A 14,979-nucleotide genomic window follows, 5' to 3' on the forward strand; every position below is an offset into this window, starting at 1 on the left:
TTTTATTGATCTTACATAAAACTCTCTAACTAACTATGGTGACAAGTGGCTTAGGGATATTATCAATCAATCAATCAATCAATCAGTCAGTCAAATGGCCCCAACCTGGAGAAAACAATGCCTGCGGATCTCACTTTCCATCAATTATGTGATTTTAAAAAAAGAAAATAAAGATTAGAAACATGCCTTGCGTCCAGAAATGCTATTATAAAATTGACCTGGTGGAGAGGGAGAAACAGGCCTACTGCCTTGGCTAAGCTCCTCCATCACCCCTACCTTGAGTGCTCACTGTCTGGGGTTTCCTACTCCACCCTAATGAAATTTTCTTTATATTTACTCCCCCCCTTTTTTTACTCTTCTGCCTAGAACAGACTTGCAAGGAGCGACTCGCCTCTTCGCCTACTGCGCAGACTCAGAACCACCAGCAGAAAATTTCCATGAACCAAAAGATGCTCCTTTTCGGATGGAAAAACCCCAGAAAAGGCCCCGCGCCCCCCTGAGCAATTGTTTTTAAACTGGTGCAGGATATCTGGAGCCCAGAGGAATCCTGGAGAGCAGCAAAGCGTATCATGATAACAAATGCATTTTGTCAATATTTATTATCCCCATCCTTTCCAACAATGATCCGGGACCAACTCCCACTGACCCGGTCTGGTCTAGAGGGGTCTTTGTCCAGGAGATCAAAGGCTGCCCCATTGTGTCCCAGGCCTCTTTGATGAAGGAGCAGAAGAAAAAAGAAGGAACGCCGCCCCCCGCCTTCTTCATAAATTGTTGTTTTAATCCTATCGGCTTCCGAAATTTTTGGCCTGGGGGGAGCAGAGAAGGAAGCGGACCACGAAAGTGCCCCGCTTGTGAGCTTCTCCATCCTTCCCCTGCAGGACGAGCGCAGTGGTGTGCTCCCAGCTGTCACGTCCCACATTCCTGTTCCAAATCCACACCTTATGAGCAACTCAGCCCGTGGCGCTGCCAAGATTCCAGCCCAGCTCTTCCCTGCCGCCACCCTCGCCCCTGCCGACTGTGTCATCAGCAATCAGGGTTCCATCGGCAGTCTTGTGACCAGTCTCTGCACACAAGGGGGGCGGGGGAGACACACCACGGCATGGAAAGGAAGCAATTGACAACCCTCTTGCACAATTTAAATCTTTCAAAGCATCCTGACCCAGAAACATTGGATCACACATGAGCAGGGTTGCCTCAAATACCCTTTGATGTGGGTGAGGCTCTGTCTTGGGCCGGTCTTCCGCCTTTGCAAGCCTAAAGCAGGAATATTTTTTGCAAGCTTGATTTATCAGTGTGATTGGGCCATATGCAGGCTCTATGAATGGGAAGTGGAGACGCTATAGGTGCTTCCTCTTATTTGTTTATTTTCTTAATGGAGAAAAATCTTCAATGAAAATGAATGAATGAATGAAATGAATGAATGAAAAGAGCCAGTGTGGTGTAGTGGTTAAGAGCGGTAGTCTCATAATCTGGGGAACCGGGTTCGCGTCTCCGCTCCTCCACATGCAGCTGCTGGGTGACCTTGGGCCAGTCACACTTCTGTGAAGTCTCTCAGCCCCACTCACCTCACAGAGTGTTTGTTGTGGGGGAGGAAGGGAAAGGAGAATGTTAGCCGCTTTGAGACTCCTGAAGGGGAGTGAAAGGCGGGATATCAAATCCAAACTCTTCTTCTCTTCTTCTATAATAATACAGTGGTACCTCGGGTTAAGAACTTAATTCGTTCCGGAGGTCTGTTCTTAACCTGAAACTGTTCTTAACCTGAAGCACCACTTTAGCTAATGGGGCCTCCCACTGCCACCGCACCGCCAGAGCAAGATTTCTGTTCTCATCCTGAAGCAAAGTTCTTAACCCGAGGTACTATTTCTGGGTTAGCAGAGTCTGTAAACTGAAGCGTATGTAACCTGAAGCGTATGTAACCCAAGGTTCCACTGTAATAAAAAACTTAAGCAGGAAGAGAAAGCGTTTGCATTTCAGGATAGCAAATGGACCCGAGAGACCCTTTAGCTACAGAAAGATCAATGGCTCAATGGGTTTGCCTCTATGGCAGCAGAATTCGGAAATGAAGAGCAATAGCAAATGTCCCTTTATTAAAAAGGGAGATGGCCCCATAAGAGTCGGACCATGTCTGCAGAGACACGAGTTCAAATCCTCACTCCTTCTTGGGCCAGTCACACACACACACGCACACACACACACTCAGCAATACCAACTTTATGGGATCAGTGCAAGGGATAAAAGGCAGAGAGGAAATTGTATGTGCTGCTTTCACTCCTTGGAAGCAAATGTAATTAAAACGATGAGTGAGTCTGCGGTTACACACAGGCTTTGAATGGAGAGAGAGCCCGGGGCTCAGTTTCTAGCAATTGTCACTGAAGTGTCTTCAGTTAACAGAGCTGAAAAGGGCCTTGTAAAGCAGGGGTGAGGATCTCTCAGATGCTGCTGGGACTCGAACTCCCATCACCTCTGGTGACTTGGACAGGGCTGCTGGCGCTTGTAGTCCAAAAAACATCTGGAGGGCTACAGGATACCACCACAGCTGAAAAGCCACCACCAGCCCCTTGGTCTGACTTGGGAGAAGGCAGCATCATAGTTCAGAAGGCAGCCCTATTGAATTGCATGCAGGTTACAGGTCTAGCACAAGTCTGCAACTTCATCTAGATAGCCCTGGGAATCTATGTGCTGCCTACCCTAATAGTCAACAAGTGAAGGCACATGGGCTAAATCCAGCCGCTTGACTTGCCAATACAAGGACTGCCTTATACTGAGTCAAACCTTTGGTCCATCAAGCTCAGTGCTGTCTACACTGGCTGGCAGCAACTCTCCAGGGTTTCAAGCAGGGGACATTCCCAACCTAACCTAGACTGAACCTGGGACTTTCTGCATGCAAAACAGGCTCTCCGCCCTTGAGCCACGATTCTTCCCCACAGTAAACCCAGAAAACCACAGTAAGCAGTAAGGTCTTCACTTGCAGTGGAGAAACAAAACTGAGACCTCAGGTCCAAACAAAGCAGGCCTGCTGCGTTATACAAAATGAAAACAATTATACCAATGTACTTTTTTAAAAAAAGGCAGACGAAAAGCATAAAACTAAGGAGCAGGATAAGACAAAATTGCAATAGAAACGGCACCTAATGAAAGGATTTGCCAGCATCCTAAATCCAGGCTCAGAAGGAAATAGGCAGCCAATTCAACTCTTTTAGAACAGGCATAATGCGAGATGCCCATCAAAATTCTGGTAGGGAAAGACCTGCCAAAAAAGTTGAAAAACATCTTCATGTATGCGACAATGGCCGCGAGAGTTCTGGTAGCACAAGGATGGAAGACTGAAGAAACCCCCAAGTAAAGAATCATGGCAAGAAAAATTGATGGACTATGCAGAACTGGCAAAATTGACATATAAGCTACGGGACAAGGATAACTGTGACTTTAATGGGAACCCTTTACAAAGTATCTGAAGAGGCAACAAAGCGAACTGGACTCCTTGGCAGGTTTTGAATAAACATTCACAAACTTTTTATTGACAATAATCAGCTAAATAGTTTGAGGATCTATACAACTTTGTAACATGCAGAAAACAGCATTCTTAGAGAAACCAAAGACTGGAACTGAGGGAAGTCGGGGGGTGGGGTGGGGGGAGGAGGAGGAAAAATGGGGGGGGAACAAGGATGATATGTTTTTGGATAATATGTCTTGTTATAATTTTGAATATAAATTTTTTTTAAAAAAATTCTGCTAGCAGCGGTCTGCCCCGGTGGAATTAATATCTGCCTGCCACACCAGGGCTTCCCTCTCTCTTAGGAATCACCTGTGACCTCGTCTTGGTCAGGGTGAGCTGAGAGCATAAGGGAAAGTCACCAGAAGATGGGGCAGCTCCTAAGTAACTGCTTCAATTGCTTTTGCCTGCTCTCTCCTTTTGAGAATTAGAAACCGGGCCAGCCCTACCGTTAGACAATCACATTAGGTGGCAGGCACTTGTGGGGAGCTGGAGGACAGAAGCAGCAGCCATAGCTCTTGAGCCCTGTGGTCATTCCCCTCTGTTAGAAATCAGGGCTGTGTGCACCCCCTCAGCTCCACTCAGGTATAATGGAGGATATTATCCCATTGGGGCATCTCTGTTGTGATGGATAGGCAAGATAGGGGTCCAAGTCCACAGCCTGTGAGCTTTGTTGAGTTGCCATCTGTCAAGCCTGCCTATCTCACAGGGTTGTGGAGAAAGCTTCCTCCCAAAATTTCATGTCAGGAGTTTACCTGCCCTATAGTTCAAACCCTGCACTACAGCTCATCTTCAGGCATCACACAGTAGGATTTCTGCTGTTTTATGTCAGTCATTGCCAGGATACTGACACTCCCCAAATGTAACCCGAGAAAGAACTCAGTTCCAGCTTAGAAACTAGTCTCCTGCATGAGATCTCCATAAGCCAGTGGTGTCCAAACATTTTTCAAAGAGGGCCAGATTTGATGAAGTGAAGGGCCGTGAGGGCCGACCAAAGAGCCAATCAAAGTTGTTGACTTTTTTAAGGATTGAAGTGGTTGGCCTTTCTTTAGAATTTTACCCCAAAGTTGTTGAACTTTTTTTTAAGATTGAAGTTGTTGAGGTTTTTTTTAGGATTGTACCTCAGGAAATAAACTGCTACAGGGGCCGGATTGATTAAACCGACCGGCAGGCTGGATTAGGCCCCCAAGCCAGACTTTGGACATGCCTACCATAAGCCAACAGAAACCGAGAAATCCACTGTTGACTCAAATGCATTATTGGCAGGGATCATAGGAGCCAACTCCTAGGAAACGTGGGGGCTTTGGCCCCCCACAATAAAATATTTGAGGGGGCTGAACAAAGTTGATGGGTATTCCCATTCAAACGGGGTGTGTGTGCACTTTGTCATGTGATTGATTATGTGGTGCGGGGCTTACCTGGGGCCCCCACAATATTTTATTCAAGTCGGTACCCCTGGCAGGAATCCAATGGAACATTTGCTTGGCAGCTGTACGCCAGCTCCCTCAGCCAGTAAAGCGAGAAGAGCGCCACAACCCCAGAGTCATCCACAACTGGACCTAATGGTCAGGGGTCCCTTTACCTTTTACATATACATTGCAAGGGGTAGACCTGATGACTCTCTACAATTTTAAGTTTCTATACTGTAGGTCTACTTCTCAAACTGTGGAGGTTTGGGCTGAAAAGTGGATGGGAGACCGCCCAACAGCAATATCCCTGCTGCTTTCATCTCTTTGCAGGACAAGCAGCGTATTTGGTGTAACAAACATATTAGGTCACCCATTTCACAGACAGAGAACTGAGGCCAGGAATATAGGTGGGAGTTAGACCTCAACAATCGAAAGGTGAGTACCACAGATGATTCTTGAGCAGAATTTTTTCCCCCTACAACACCACACTGAAGAACAAGTGTGAGATTCCAGGAAAGCTCTCTTTTTCATTAGTGACAGGGACAATAAATTGAAAAATAAAGATGAAACGCTTAAAGCATCATTACAGATCAATGATAGGGAAAGTGAAAGAAGCCGAGGTAGCAAGCCTATACATGCTTACCTGGGAGTATAACCGTTTGAGCTTAATAGGGCTAAACTTTTTATAGGATTGCATTGCACAATTTCTAAAGAAATTTGCAACTGGCTGCCACATAATCCAAGTTCATTAGCGATGGAAAGGACATTCCTAACCCAAGCTCAATGTTCGTTTTAGTGCTGAGGTTTCACCCTCCATTAACCGAAATGTACGAGACAATTTTTAAACACAAAGCCATTCATTTTAAAGAATGATTAAACATCTCTCTATTACTCCTGGGGAGGAATGTCTGCAGATATTGCACAACTGTCATTTCCTAGATAGGAAATGTTGCAGAACAGGTATGTATGACATTTTGAGAGGAGAAAAAGTCCAATTACAGACACGTCAGTCTGGACACTTGCAGGCATGTACACCGTAAAAGCAGAAACGCACCCTGAACTTAACTGTATTTTAACTGGTTTTCAAGAGGAGGATTTCGGAGAATATAAAATGTGATTGTGTTTAATCAAAATATATTCTGCTGGATCTTCAAAACAGAAACTAACCAAGTTACAATGTGTGGCGGTACATGACAGGCAACCCCCACAAAAAGAGGGATGGGATTTAAAAAGTGAAAACAATCCAGTTATCCCTCCCCCTTGTGAGCCTTGTAAGGAATTTTAAAATGATTTCAGAGTCTAAAAAAATATTTCTAATATAATGTAATAGAAGGCAACATTTTACAGCATAGCCCTACTGATATTAATGGACCTAAATTAGTCATGCTCACCAGTTTCAATGTGTCTAGTTAGAGAACAGCTAACATGGGACCAAACCTATCTGCAAACTCTGAAAACAAAACCCCAAGGTGGCTATCACCGATGGAGGCAAAGGCTCAGAAAAAAACTTAATATGGAGGCTAAATGGCCAAAATATTGGGAAATTTTGGAACAAGAAGGAGACAAATTGAAATTGCAGAGTTTTGAGAAATTAAAAGATAAAGTGCGAGACTGGCTACACTACTATCAGATAATGGAGGCATATAACTTGGATAAGAAAATTGGCTTCCAGGTGGAAAAATCAAAATTAGAAACAGAACTGTTAGAACCTAAAACTAAGATTTTGTCAAAGATGTATAACTTGCTGTTGAAATGGAATACTCAGGATGAAACGGTCAAATCTGCTATGATTAAATGGGCACAAGATGTTGGATATAACATTATGTTTGCTGACTGGGAACAGTTGTGGACCACAGGTATGAAATTTACGGCATGTAATGCCCTAAGAGAGAATATTATGAAAATGATATACAGGTGGTACATGACACCAGTCAAGCTTGCAAAAATCTATCATCTGCCCGATAATAAATGTTGGAAATGTAAAGAAACCGAAGGTACATTCTTTCACCTTTGGTGGACGTGCCCAAGGATTAAGGCTTTCTGGGAGATGATATATAATGAATTGAAATGAATTGAATGAATTGAAGAAACCAGAGACCTTTCTCCTGGGCATAGTCGGCCAATTGGTGCTAAAGAAAGATAGAACTTTTTTTATGTATGCCACAACAGCAGCAAGAATACTCATTGCAAAGTATTGGAAGACACAAGATCTACCCACCCTGGAAGAATGGCAGATGAAGGTGATGGACTATATGGAACTGGCAGAAATGACTGGGAGAGTCCAAGACCAGGGAGAAGAGTCGGTGGAAGAAGATTGGAAGAAATTTAAAGACTATCTACAGAAATATTGTAAAATTAATGAATGTTAGAATGATGTTGGATAGAAACTAAGTGGTCTTTAGCTGTAAAGCTATAAGAGAATATGAGAAAATGGTTATTAATAGGTACAAACTTAATGTAATAATATTTTAAAATTGAAGATTAAGATGATTGAAGAGGGGAGGGATTTGCTGAATTAACAATTTGAATTGGAATACAGAAAAGGGAGGCGTGAGGAGGTCCGGGAAATAAGCAAATGAAAAATATGTGACGGAAAGACTGAATTGTTTTTAACTATTTTTATTTTATATTTTTCTTTTTTTCTTTTTATTTTGTGATTTTTTGAAAATCTCAATAAATATTTTATTAAAAAAAACAAAACAAACCTATCTGCAAACTCAGGGGAGAGAGTACAAAAAAACAGAACCGTCTGCCAATAAAGGTACGTGTGAGAAATAGATTACTTGTTCCCAAAATAAAAAGTAAGCCTTACTAAAACACTAGACTGATGGTGTGATCCACAAGCCAGTTAATCTCACCAAAGTCACCATGACTAGCAGACAGCCTGACTTACCGTATTTACTCTAAGGCTGCAAGCCTATACCTTGGAGTAAAAGCCCCACTGAACTTAATGGGGCTGACTTCTGAGCAGACATGCAGAGGAGAACATTAAGCTCAATGGGATTTACAAGCAGCACAAAACTGCAGCTGAACCATGCAGCACCAAACACAGTTCTTTCCTATCCATAAGCCCCATTGAACCTATTGGAATTTAAACACCAAAGGAGAAAACATGCATAGGGGCAGGCATGGGCATAGCCAAGGTGAGCTGCCCCCTAACAAAAATCCTGGCTACACCCCTGGGGACAGGTTACACAGTGCGCTTCCTTGCAAATAAGACCCAGTGCACATAGTGCAACTTCTGAGTCAACATATGTATAGGCTTGTTGGGTGTTTAATCCCAGGTCTACCCAAATCCCATACAAATTCAGGGGTGGGGTCCTCAGATTTAAGAGCTGGAGTGATGTTGGTAAGTGTAGCTGGATCTTCAAAACTTCCCAGAGACCAGCCTTTCTCAGTCTTGGCTACCCAGATGATGTTGGACTATAACTCCCATCATCTTGCTAACTAGGGATGATGGGAGTCGTTGTCCAACAACATCTGGGGTCCTAAGGTTGAGAAAGGCTGCACTAGACTATTTCCCCTACCCTACCCTGTCTTATTTCTGGTACCTGAACTCAGAGCCCCTCTGGCTGGGAAAATCAGCTCTCCTCCATTTCACCTGCCTTTATACAGCAACGCGGGTGGCGCTGTGGGTTAAACCACAAAGCCTAGGACTTGCCGATCAGAAGGTCGGCGGTTCAAATCCCCGTGATGGGGTGAGCGCCCACTGCTCAATCCCTGCTCCTGCCAACCTAGCAGTTCGAAAGCACGTCAAAGTGCAAGTAGATAAATAGGTACTGCTCCAGCGGGAAGGTAAATGGCGTTTCCGTGTGCTGCTCTGGTTCGCCAGAAGCGGCTTAGTCATTCTGGCCACATGACCTGGAAGCTGTACGCCGGCTTCCTCAACCAATAAAGCGAGATGAGCGCTGCAACCCCAGAATCGGTCACGACTGGACCTAATGGTCAGGGGTCCCTTTACCTTTTTAAGTACAATGCATCTTCTGAGCCTTAAGCTGCAACCTCATCGTGCACACTTTCTGGGTAGTCCCACTGAACCCAGTAACATTGCAATTTCAAACAGACACACGTAAGACTGAGCACCAGAACTGGTTTGCAAATCCTCACACACTGCTAGTTCTGGATCTTGCCTGTGCAGAGCCGCACACAACTCAATCCAAGCGCCCTGAGTTTGTGGGCTTGCATTACTAGTCAGCTGTGGCTGCTTCTCCTTTTTGCAAATATCACCGTCCAACATCTCAGATAGCCAATATGATGAAGTCTAGGCTTTGCCAACCTGCTGTCCTCTGGATATTTTGCAGCCTGGCAAAGACTGGGACAGAGGCTAGAAGACTGGACAGGAAACATCGTGGGTTCATTTATTGTATCTTCTGCTTTATGCTCACAACAGCCCCGGCAAGGCAGGTCATGGTCAAGATAAAGCCAGGGTTACAACATCACCCATGAACTTCCCAGCAGAGCATGATTTGAACCAGCGTCTCTCCTGTCCTGGCCTAACAATTTAACCAACACACCATGTCCTCTGCGTAACTTGAGCCCAGCCAATTGCAGGGTTGTTGTAAAATAAAATTACCCCAGATAAGTGACATACACTAGCCTGATGACCTTGAAGGATGGAATGCACTTTTTTTGTTTAAAAAAATGTAATTTAGGAAATAAAGCAGAAACTGATGCACACAGTCAAATATTCCAGCTTCTCAATCACGGCATCATCAACAAAAGTTGCCATTTCTCCCTGTTACAGAGGCTGCAGATTTTCTGACAAATTTCCAGCTGACTGTTACAAACAAAGTGGGCTGTCCCAGACTCAGGGGTTTTTGGAACACCTTCTGCAGCCCCAAAGGGCACTTGAACTATGTTTAATAGGGAACACAAGCACACAAAACTTTGCGAATTGCACCCTACTAATGAATAAACCAGTCACAGAATATTGACAGGCGTAAAGTTGCCAAACATAAGGATAGCTTTAAGAAGTCCTCATAAATGATACAGGTGTCCCCCCATTTCTTTTCATTCTTTTCTCTTCTTCAGTTTCAGAAAAATATAGATCTACTGCACATCAATAAACCTGTTCAGTGTGTTGCCAAGAGTTTTGCATCCAAACACAAAATTTCCATTCAGTAGAGGAAAATTTAGACGCTGAAGTAGAGGCAAAAGGTGGAACAAATTATTCTCTGTGGAGGTGGGAGCCCCTCAAGCTAAGAGCGGGCTAACAACACACACACACACACACACAGGCTCCAAACCAAAAATTTCCACTCTGCCTCACCACCCACTCAGATCCGGGCAGAAAAAGGAGGAAAAGGCAAAGTTGGACTTTCCTGCATTTTTGTCCAACGTTAAGAAGGCTGCCTTTATTTATATTTCCTTATTTCCCCACCTTCATCCTGATGTGTTCCCCCCATCCCATTTAAGCACAAGGCCCTGAAACCAAAAACCCTATTTACAACCATTGTTTGAATCGGAAACAGAGGCGGGACATGAACGCTGCCATTCAAGCCATCACCCTAAAGACTCAAACAAATTCCGTGGGGGGGGGGAGGAGTGGGGAAGAGAGCGGACTCATTTGGTTTCCAGTGTAGAGATTGCCCCCCCCCAAAAAAAACAACCCAGTCCCTCTAAAACCAAAGGAAAGCCGATTTAAATATCAAAGCAGCCGAAACACAGGACACCCTCCCAGGAGCCTTTTAAAGGAAGTAACACTTTTTCTCCATCAGTGGTTCGTTGCTGATTTTTTGGAGGGTAGGGAACAGTTATTTTGAACTTCAGCCCTTCCTCGACTTGCTTGAGAGTATTATGGGTTGCCCCACGGCCAACCATTTGGAAAGCGACATGATGCAACGGGAGGCAACGGGGGCGGGGGAGAGGAGCCCGAGCGGTGGCGGGACAGCCTGGTGGGGGCGGGGAGCAGTAGTAAGCACGGCACGGCGTTGCAGCGCGCTCCCTCCCCCGTCGCCTTGCCGGCTTCAGCCACACGGGGGAGCCGCTGCCAACCGGCTTTCTCCGGAGGGGTCTAGCGGTCCGGCGCGCGCGCCCGCTCGCTATGGAAGCCCCCCGCCCCCGATCGCCTGCTTGGACGCAAGGAAGGCGCGGGGATCGGGGGGGATCGGGGGATCCGTGACGCGGGAGGGATTCCCGGGCAGAGACCCGGGGAAAGAAAAAGAGGGAGAGAGTTGGAGAGGCACCGCGCGCTCACCTTGCCGCCGCCGGACTCCATGGCGCTGCGCCGTGCGCCCTCGTCGTGCGCTCCGTCTCTCCAAGTGCCCGTCGAGCTCCGCCGCGCTGCTTCTGCTTCTGGGCTCCTCGGGGCTGGCTACTTCCAAGCCTGGCTGGCTGGCTGGCTGACTAGCGGGGTTGGCTGGCTGGCTGCACGCTCCTTCGCTCGCTCGCTCTCGGCGTCGTCGTCCCCGCCAAGCTCCCGTCCGTGGTGCGGCTCTCCAAAGTGGCCGCGCGTCGTGCCTCGCCTCCTTCTCCTTGTCCCGGCCCGGCGCGTGGAAGCTGCTTAAGTGACGGCGTGTGTGTCACGCAGGCCCGCCGCGGATTGGCCGGCCCGGCTGGGAGGTGTGTCGGGGGTGTGTGTGGCCGCTTCCCGAGGAAGCGGAGCCGAGATGGGGCGGGGGGCGCCTCCCGCGTCCTGCGTGAGAAACTGCAAGGCAGAGATGGCGAGGGAGCCGGACGCAAAGGAAAGCGGCGGGGGGGCGCGCTCCGGAGGCTCCTCTGGCCCGCGCAGCTCCGAAAAGAGAGCAGGCGAGGCGAGGGGCAAGGAGAGAAGAAAGCATATTTTAAAGCACATTTTAAGGAAAACGCTTATTTTAAAAGCACATTTTTTTTAAAAAAAGAACATTTTTACTTTAATTAAAAATCCCACATGCGCGCCTAAGAGAGAACATCGTCGACATGACGTTGTTGCTTTACTGGTTTTAGGCAGAGTTTCGCTTTAAACGGTCCAGTTATTTTCAGACCTTGTGCCGCGTAGAGGATTTTGTTTTCTTTCAGAAATATTGAGCGTTATATAAGCAGTGGAACTATTAAGCGTTGCGCCTTCGCATTTGTCTGCCGCTTACATAACGCTTGATATTTACTATGGTGCACGTTATTTACCGTTTGTTTGTTTGTTTGTTTCGTTCTTTTTTTAAAAAAAAAAGTCTATCGTGTTTATTTGGTCTTTTAAAACTGCCACTCCTGGGATTCTATTGTTCTTTTTTTACAGTTGTATTCTCAAAAATAAAGATATATTTAATCGATCTTCTATACATACTGTATATAGTTTTAATTCTAATTATAGTGTTCAATTGCTTTTTAATGAGTGTCTGGAGAAAAGATGGGACATTAATATTATTTAAAGAAACTGTTTTTGTTAGTTGCTTAATGCACATTTTAGCATATACTGTATCTTTCTATCTCTCACAGGTTCAGCAAGCCAAGTTTCTTTTCTGTTTTTATAAAATTATGTTGCCAAGTTCAAGATTCTATTGCATGAAAATACAGACTGTATCCATTGCTAGACTCCTACCCAGAGTAGAACAACTGAAATTAATAGCACATTCATACCAACTGGTCTACTCTGAGTAGGACTTGATGCAGCCTTGCCTATGCATAGCTGTCAACTTTCAGATTTGAAAATAAGGGATCAGCAGCCTCACCTGTCCTGGAGACAGTCTACGGGATAGCAGCGGGAAGCAATGGGAATAAGGCAATTTCCCACAAAAAAGGGAAGGTTGACAGCTATATGCCTATGCATATTATATTGTACATACAAACAGTACAATAAACATAAGAAATGAAAGAAGCAACTATAATTAAAGATGTCGTGGACCTCTTGGACCATGGGTGGGTCTAACCCCTTATGCCCTCCAGGTATAAAAGCAGGGAGGGATTTTGCATAGTAAATGGTATATAAATATTGATGATGATGATGATGATACTCAGGAATGTTGCTGGTGGGTGGGAGAGAATTCTAGAGTAACAATCTGATCCTGCATGAACTTTCTTTGTTAGTTCATCCCTGCCTGCTGTATCTGTACTGGAGTTGTTTCAAGGATGCTTTTATTGTCTAATTTAGTGGTTCCCAATTAGCTTAATTACTCAGGACCCTCTTTTTCAAAAGCCAAACCACAGACCCCCTACTTTTGAAAATTTTGATAACTCTACAGTAGTTAACTCTGCAAAGCAATTTTTGGAATAAAATGTGGGGTGTCCCTAATAAGCAAAGGATTTTAGGTATACTTTTTTTTAAAAAAAACAGACCCTAAAAATTGTGATATTACAATGCAAAAATGACAAAAAACTTAGTTGAGGGGGAGGCGAGGGATGGTGCCTTGGAACCCCAGGGGTCCACAGACCCCTAATTGGGAACCATGGGTTTAATTCCTTGTAAATTGCTGCTCTGGGCTACTTTGGGAGGAAATGAACACCAGTTGCTGGAAGCCACAAGAGGGAATCCTGCTTGCTGGTTTCCCTCTGGGGCATCTGGTAGGCCACTGTGAGAAGAGGATGCTGGACTAGACAGGCCTTGGGCCTGATCCAGCAGGCTCTTCTTACGTTCTTATGGCAGAAGTATTGCATGCTGCAGAATTACTAACAAGAATAATAATTCAGGGGGGCCAGCTGGCACAGCTTGGGCAAATTGGGGCTCAAGAACCCTTTGTATCCTGAGGGCCGCATTCCCTTCTGAGGGCTGTATGATAGCAGTGGGCGGGGCCAGAGGCAAAAGTGGGTGGGGCCATGAACATCAATCTTACCTTTGTTCCTAGGAGAGTTTCTACGCAAACTCAGACATCCCTTTCTGTCTTCCACCTGGGCAAGCAAGAAGCAGTATTGGAATTCAAGGACACATTTCCAGACAGGCAAAAGCAGAAGGTGCAAAACAGGCCATTTAGGGGTGCAGCCTGGATAAAGTTCTGGGATAAGGTTACCAGATTTTTTTCACTGAATCCGGAGATGCTTTTCAACTTCAATGGATTTTGTATAGAGACTGATCTGTAAATCCGGGGACTGTCCCCGGGAAACAGGGATGTCTGGTAACCTTATTCTGGGAGCCAGAATGAGATAAACGGGGGGCCTCCTTTGTCCAAATGCCCCCAACCCTTGCAGCAGCAGCTTTTTACTATCTTGCTCATATTGCAACCAACCAATCCCCTTGTCTTGAGCCAGGAAGGCCTTTTTTCCCTAACATCAAGTGTCTGATGACATTAAGATGTTCAACTCGTTTTTCAGCTTCCTTGGCAGGACTCGCAGAGCCTCCCGAGCTGTCCAGGGATGATATGCAAAGTTTATCCACGCCTGGCGCGGCGGCTCCTGCCTCCTCCCATTGTGACGGCCTCTGGGCTGCACGCGAAAGAACAAAACACAGTGGGGCTTGCATGCTGTCCTTAAACATAGCAAGTAGGTTTGCTTAGAATATCTCAGTGCATCCCACGATTCGGGGTCTCAGAGGTTCTAGCATCATAACAAATGAGAAGGGAGTGGGTGGGGGGAGGAAGGAAGAAGGAAAACAAATATATAAATGAATAAATTTGCAAATGCATCCTCTAAGGTGCATCCCATGACATGGGGAAATAAAACCTCTTTTTAGAAAATGGCCTTGAGGATTCCTAACGCAAAAAGATTGGAAGTCTAGATATAACTGATTGTATAAACCGTGGGTACTTTTTAAATCAGATGCTACGCTTATTTTTATTTTTATTAGGTTTTTTAGTGATTGCGTTTTGTTCGCAATTGTAAGTTTTTTAAATGGTTTTCGAAGTTCCATTTTTAAATTGTTTCCCTGGGAAGGGGGAAATGGGGGGTGTAAAAATAATAATAGTAATCATAATCATATCAGGTCAGCTCACACAGGACATGAAGTCAAACCTGGGAGTTGCAGCCAGTCATAGCTCCTTATTTTAAAACAAACCCTTTGACCAAATTAGGGTTTACCTGATGAGTATTGGCCCTGATGCAGAGAACAATTAGAAAGTCATTCAATGTCAAGAGAGGAATCAGCAATAAGAGACAAGATTTTGCAACTGCTCACACCGTGTGTTCATGCTTGTGTTTGTCTGGTGAGCTTCAACAAACATGACATGGACTTGATTT

At 45.3% G+C, this 14,979-nt stretch overlaps 1 protein-coding gene across 1 annotated transcript in view; it reads right to left on the reverse strand.

Annotated features, from left to right (window-relative positions):
* Positions 1-11,421, reverse strand: part of SLC2A1 (solute carrier family 2 member 1) — a 41,505-nt gene extending 30,084 nt beyond the window's left edge. Inside the window, exon 1 of the mRNA XM_082233279.1 lies at positions 11,099-11,421. Coding sequence (XP_082089405.1) covers positions 11,099-11,119 — 21 coding nt within the window. The 5' untranslated portion in view covers positions 11,120-11,421. The remainder of the gene's footprint in view (positions 1-11,098) is intronic.
* Between the last annotated feature and the right edge of the window lie 3,558 nt (positions 11,422-14,979).

This window comes from Podarcis vaucheri, assembly GCF_965113315.1.
Source record: "Podarcis vaucheri genome assembly, chromosome: 7".
In the NCBI taxonomy this organism is placed as follows: domain Eukaryota; kingdom Metazoa; phylum Chordata; class Lepidosauria; order Squamata; family Lacertidae; genus Podarcis; species Podarcis vaucheri.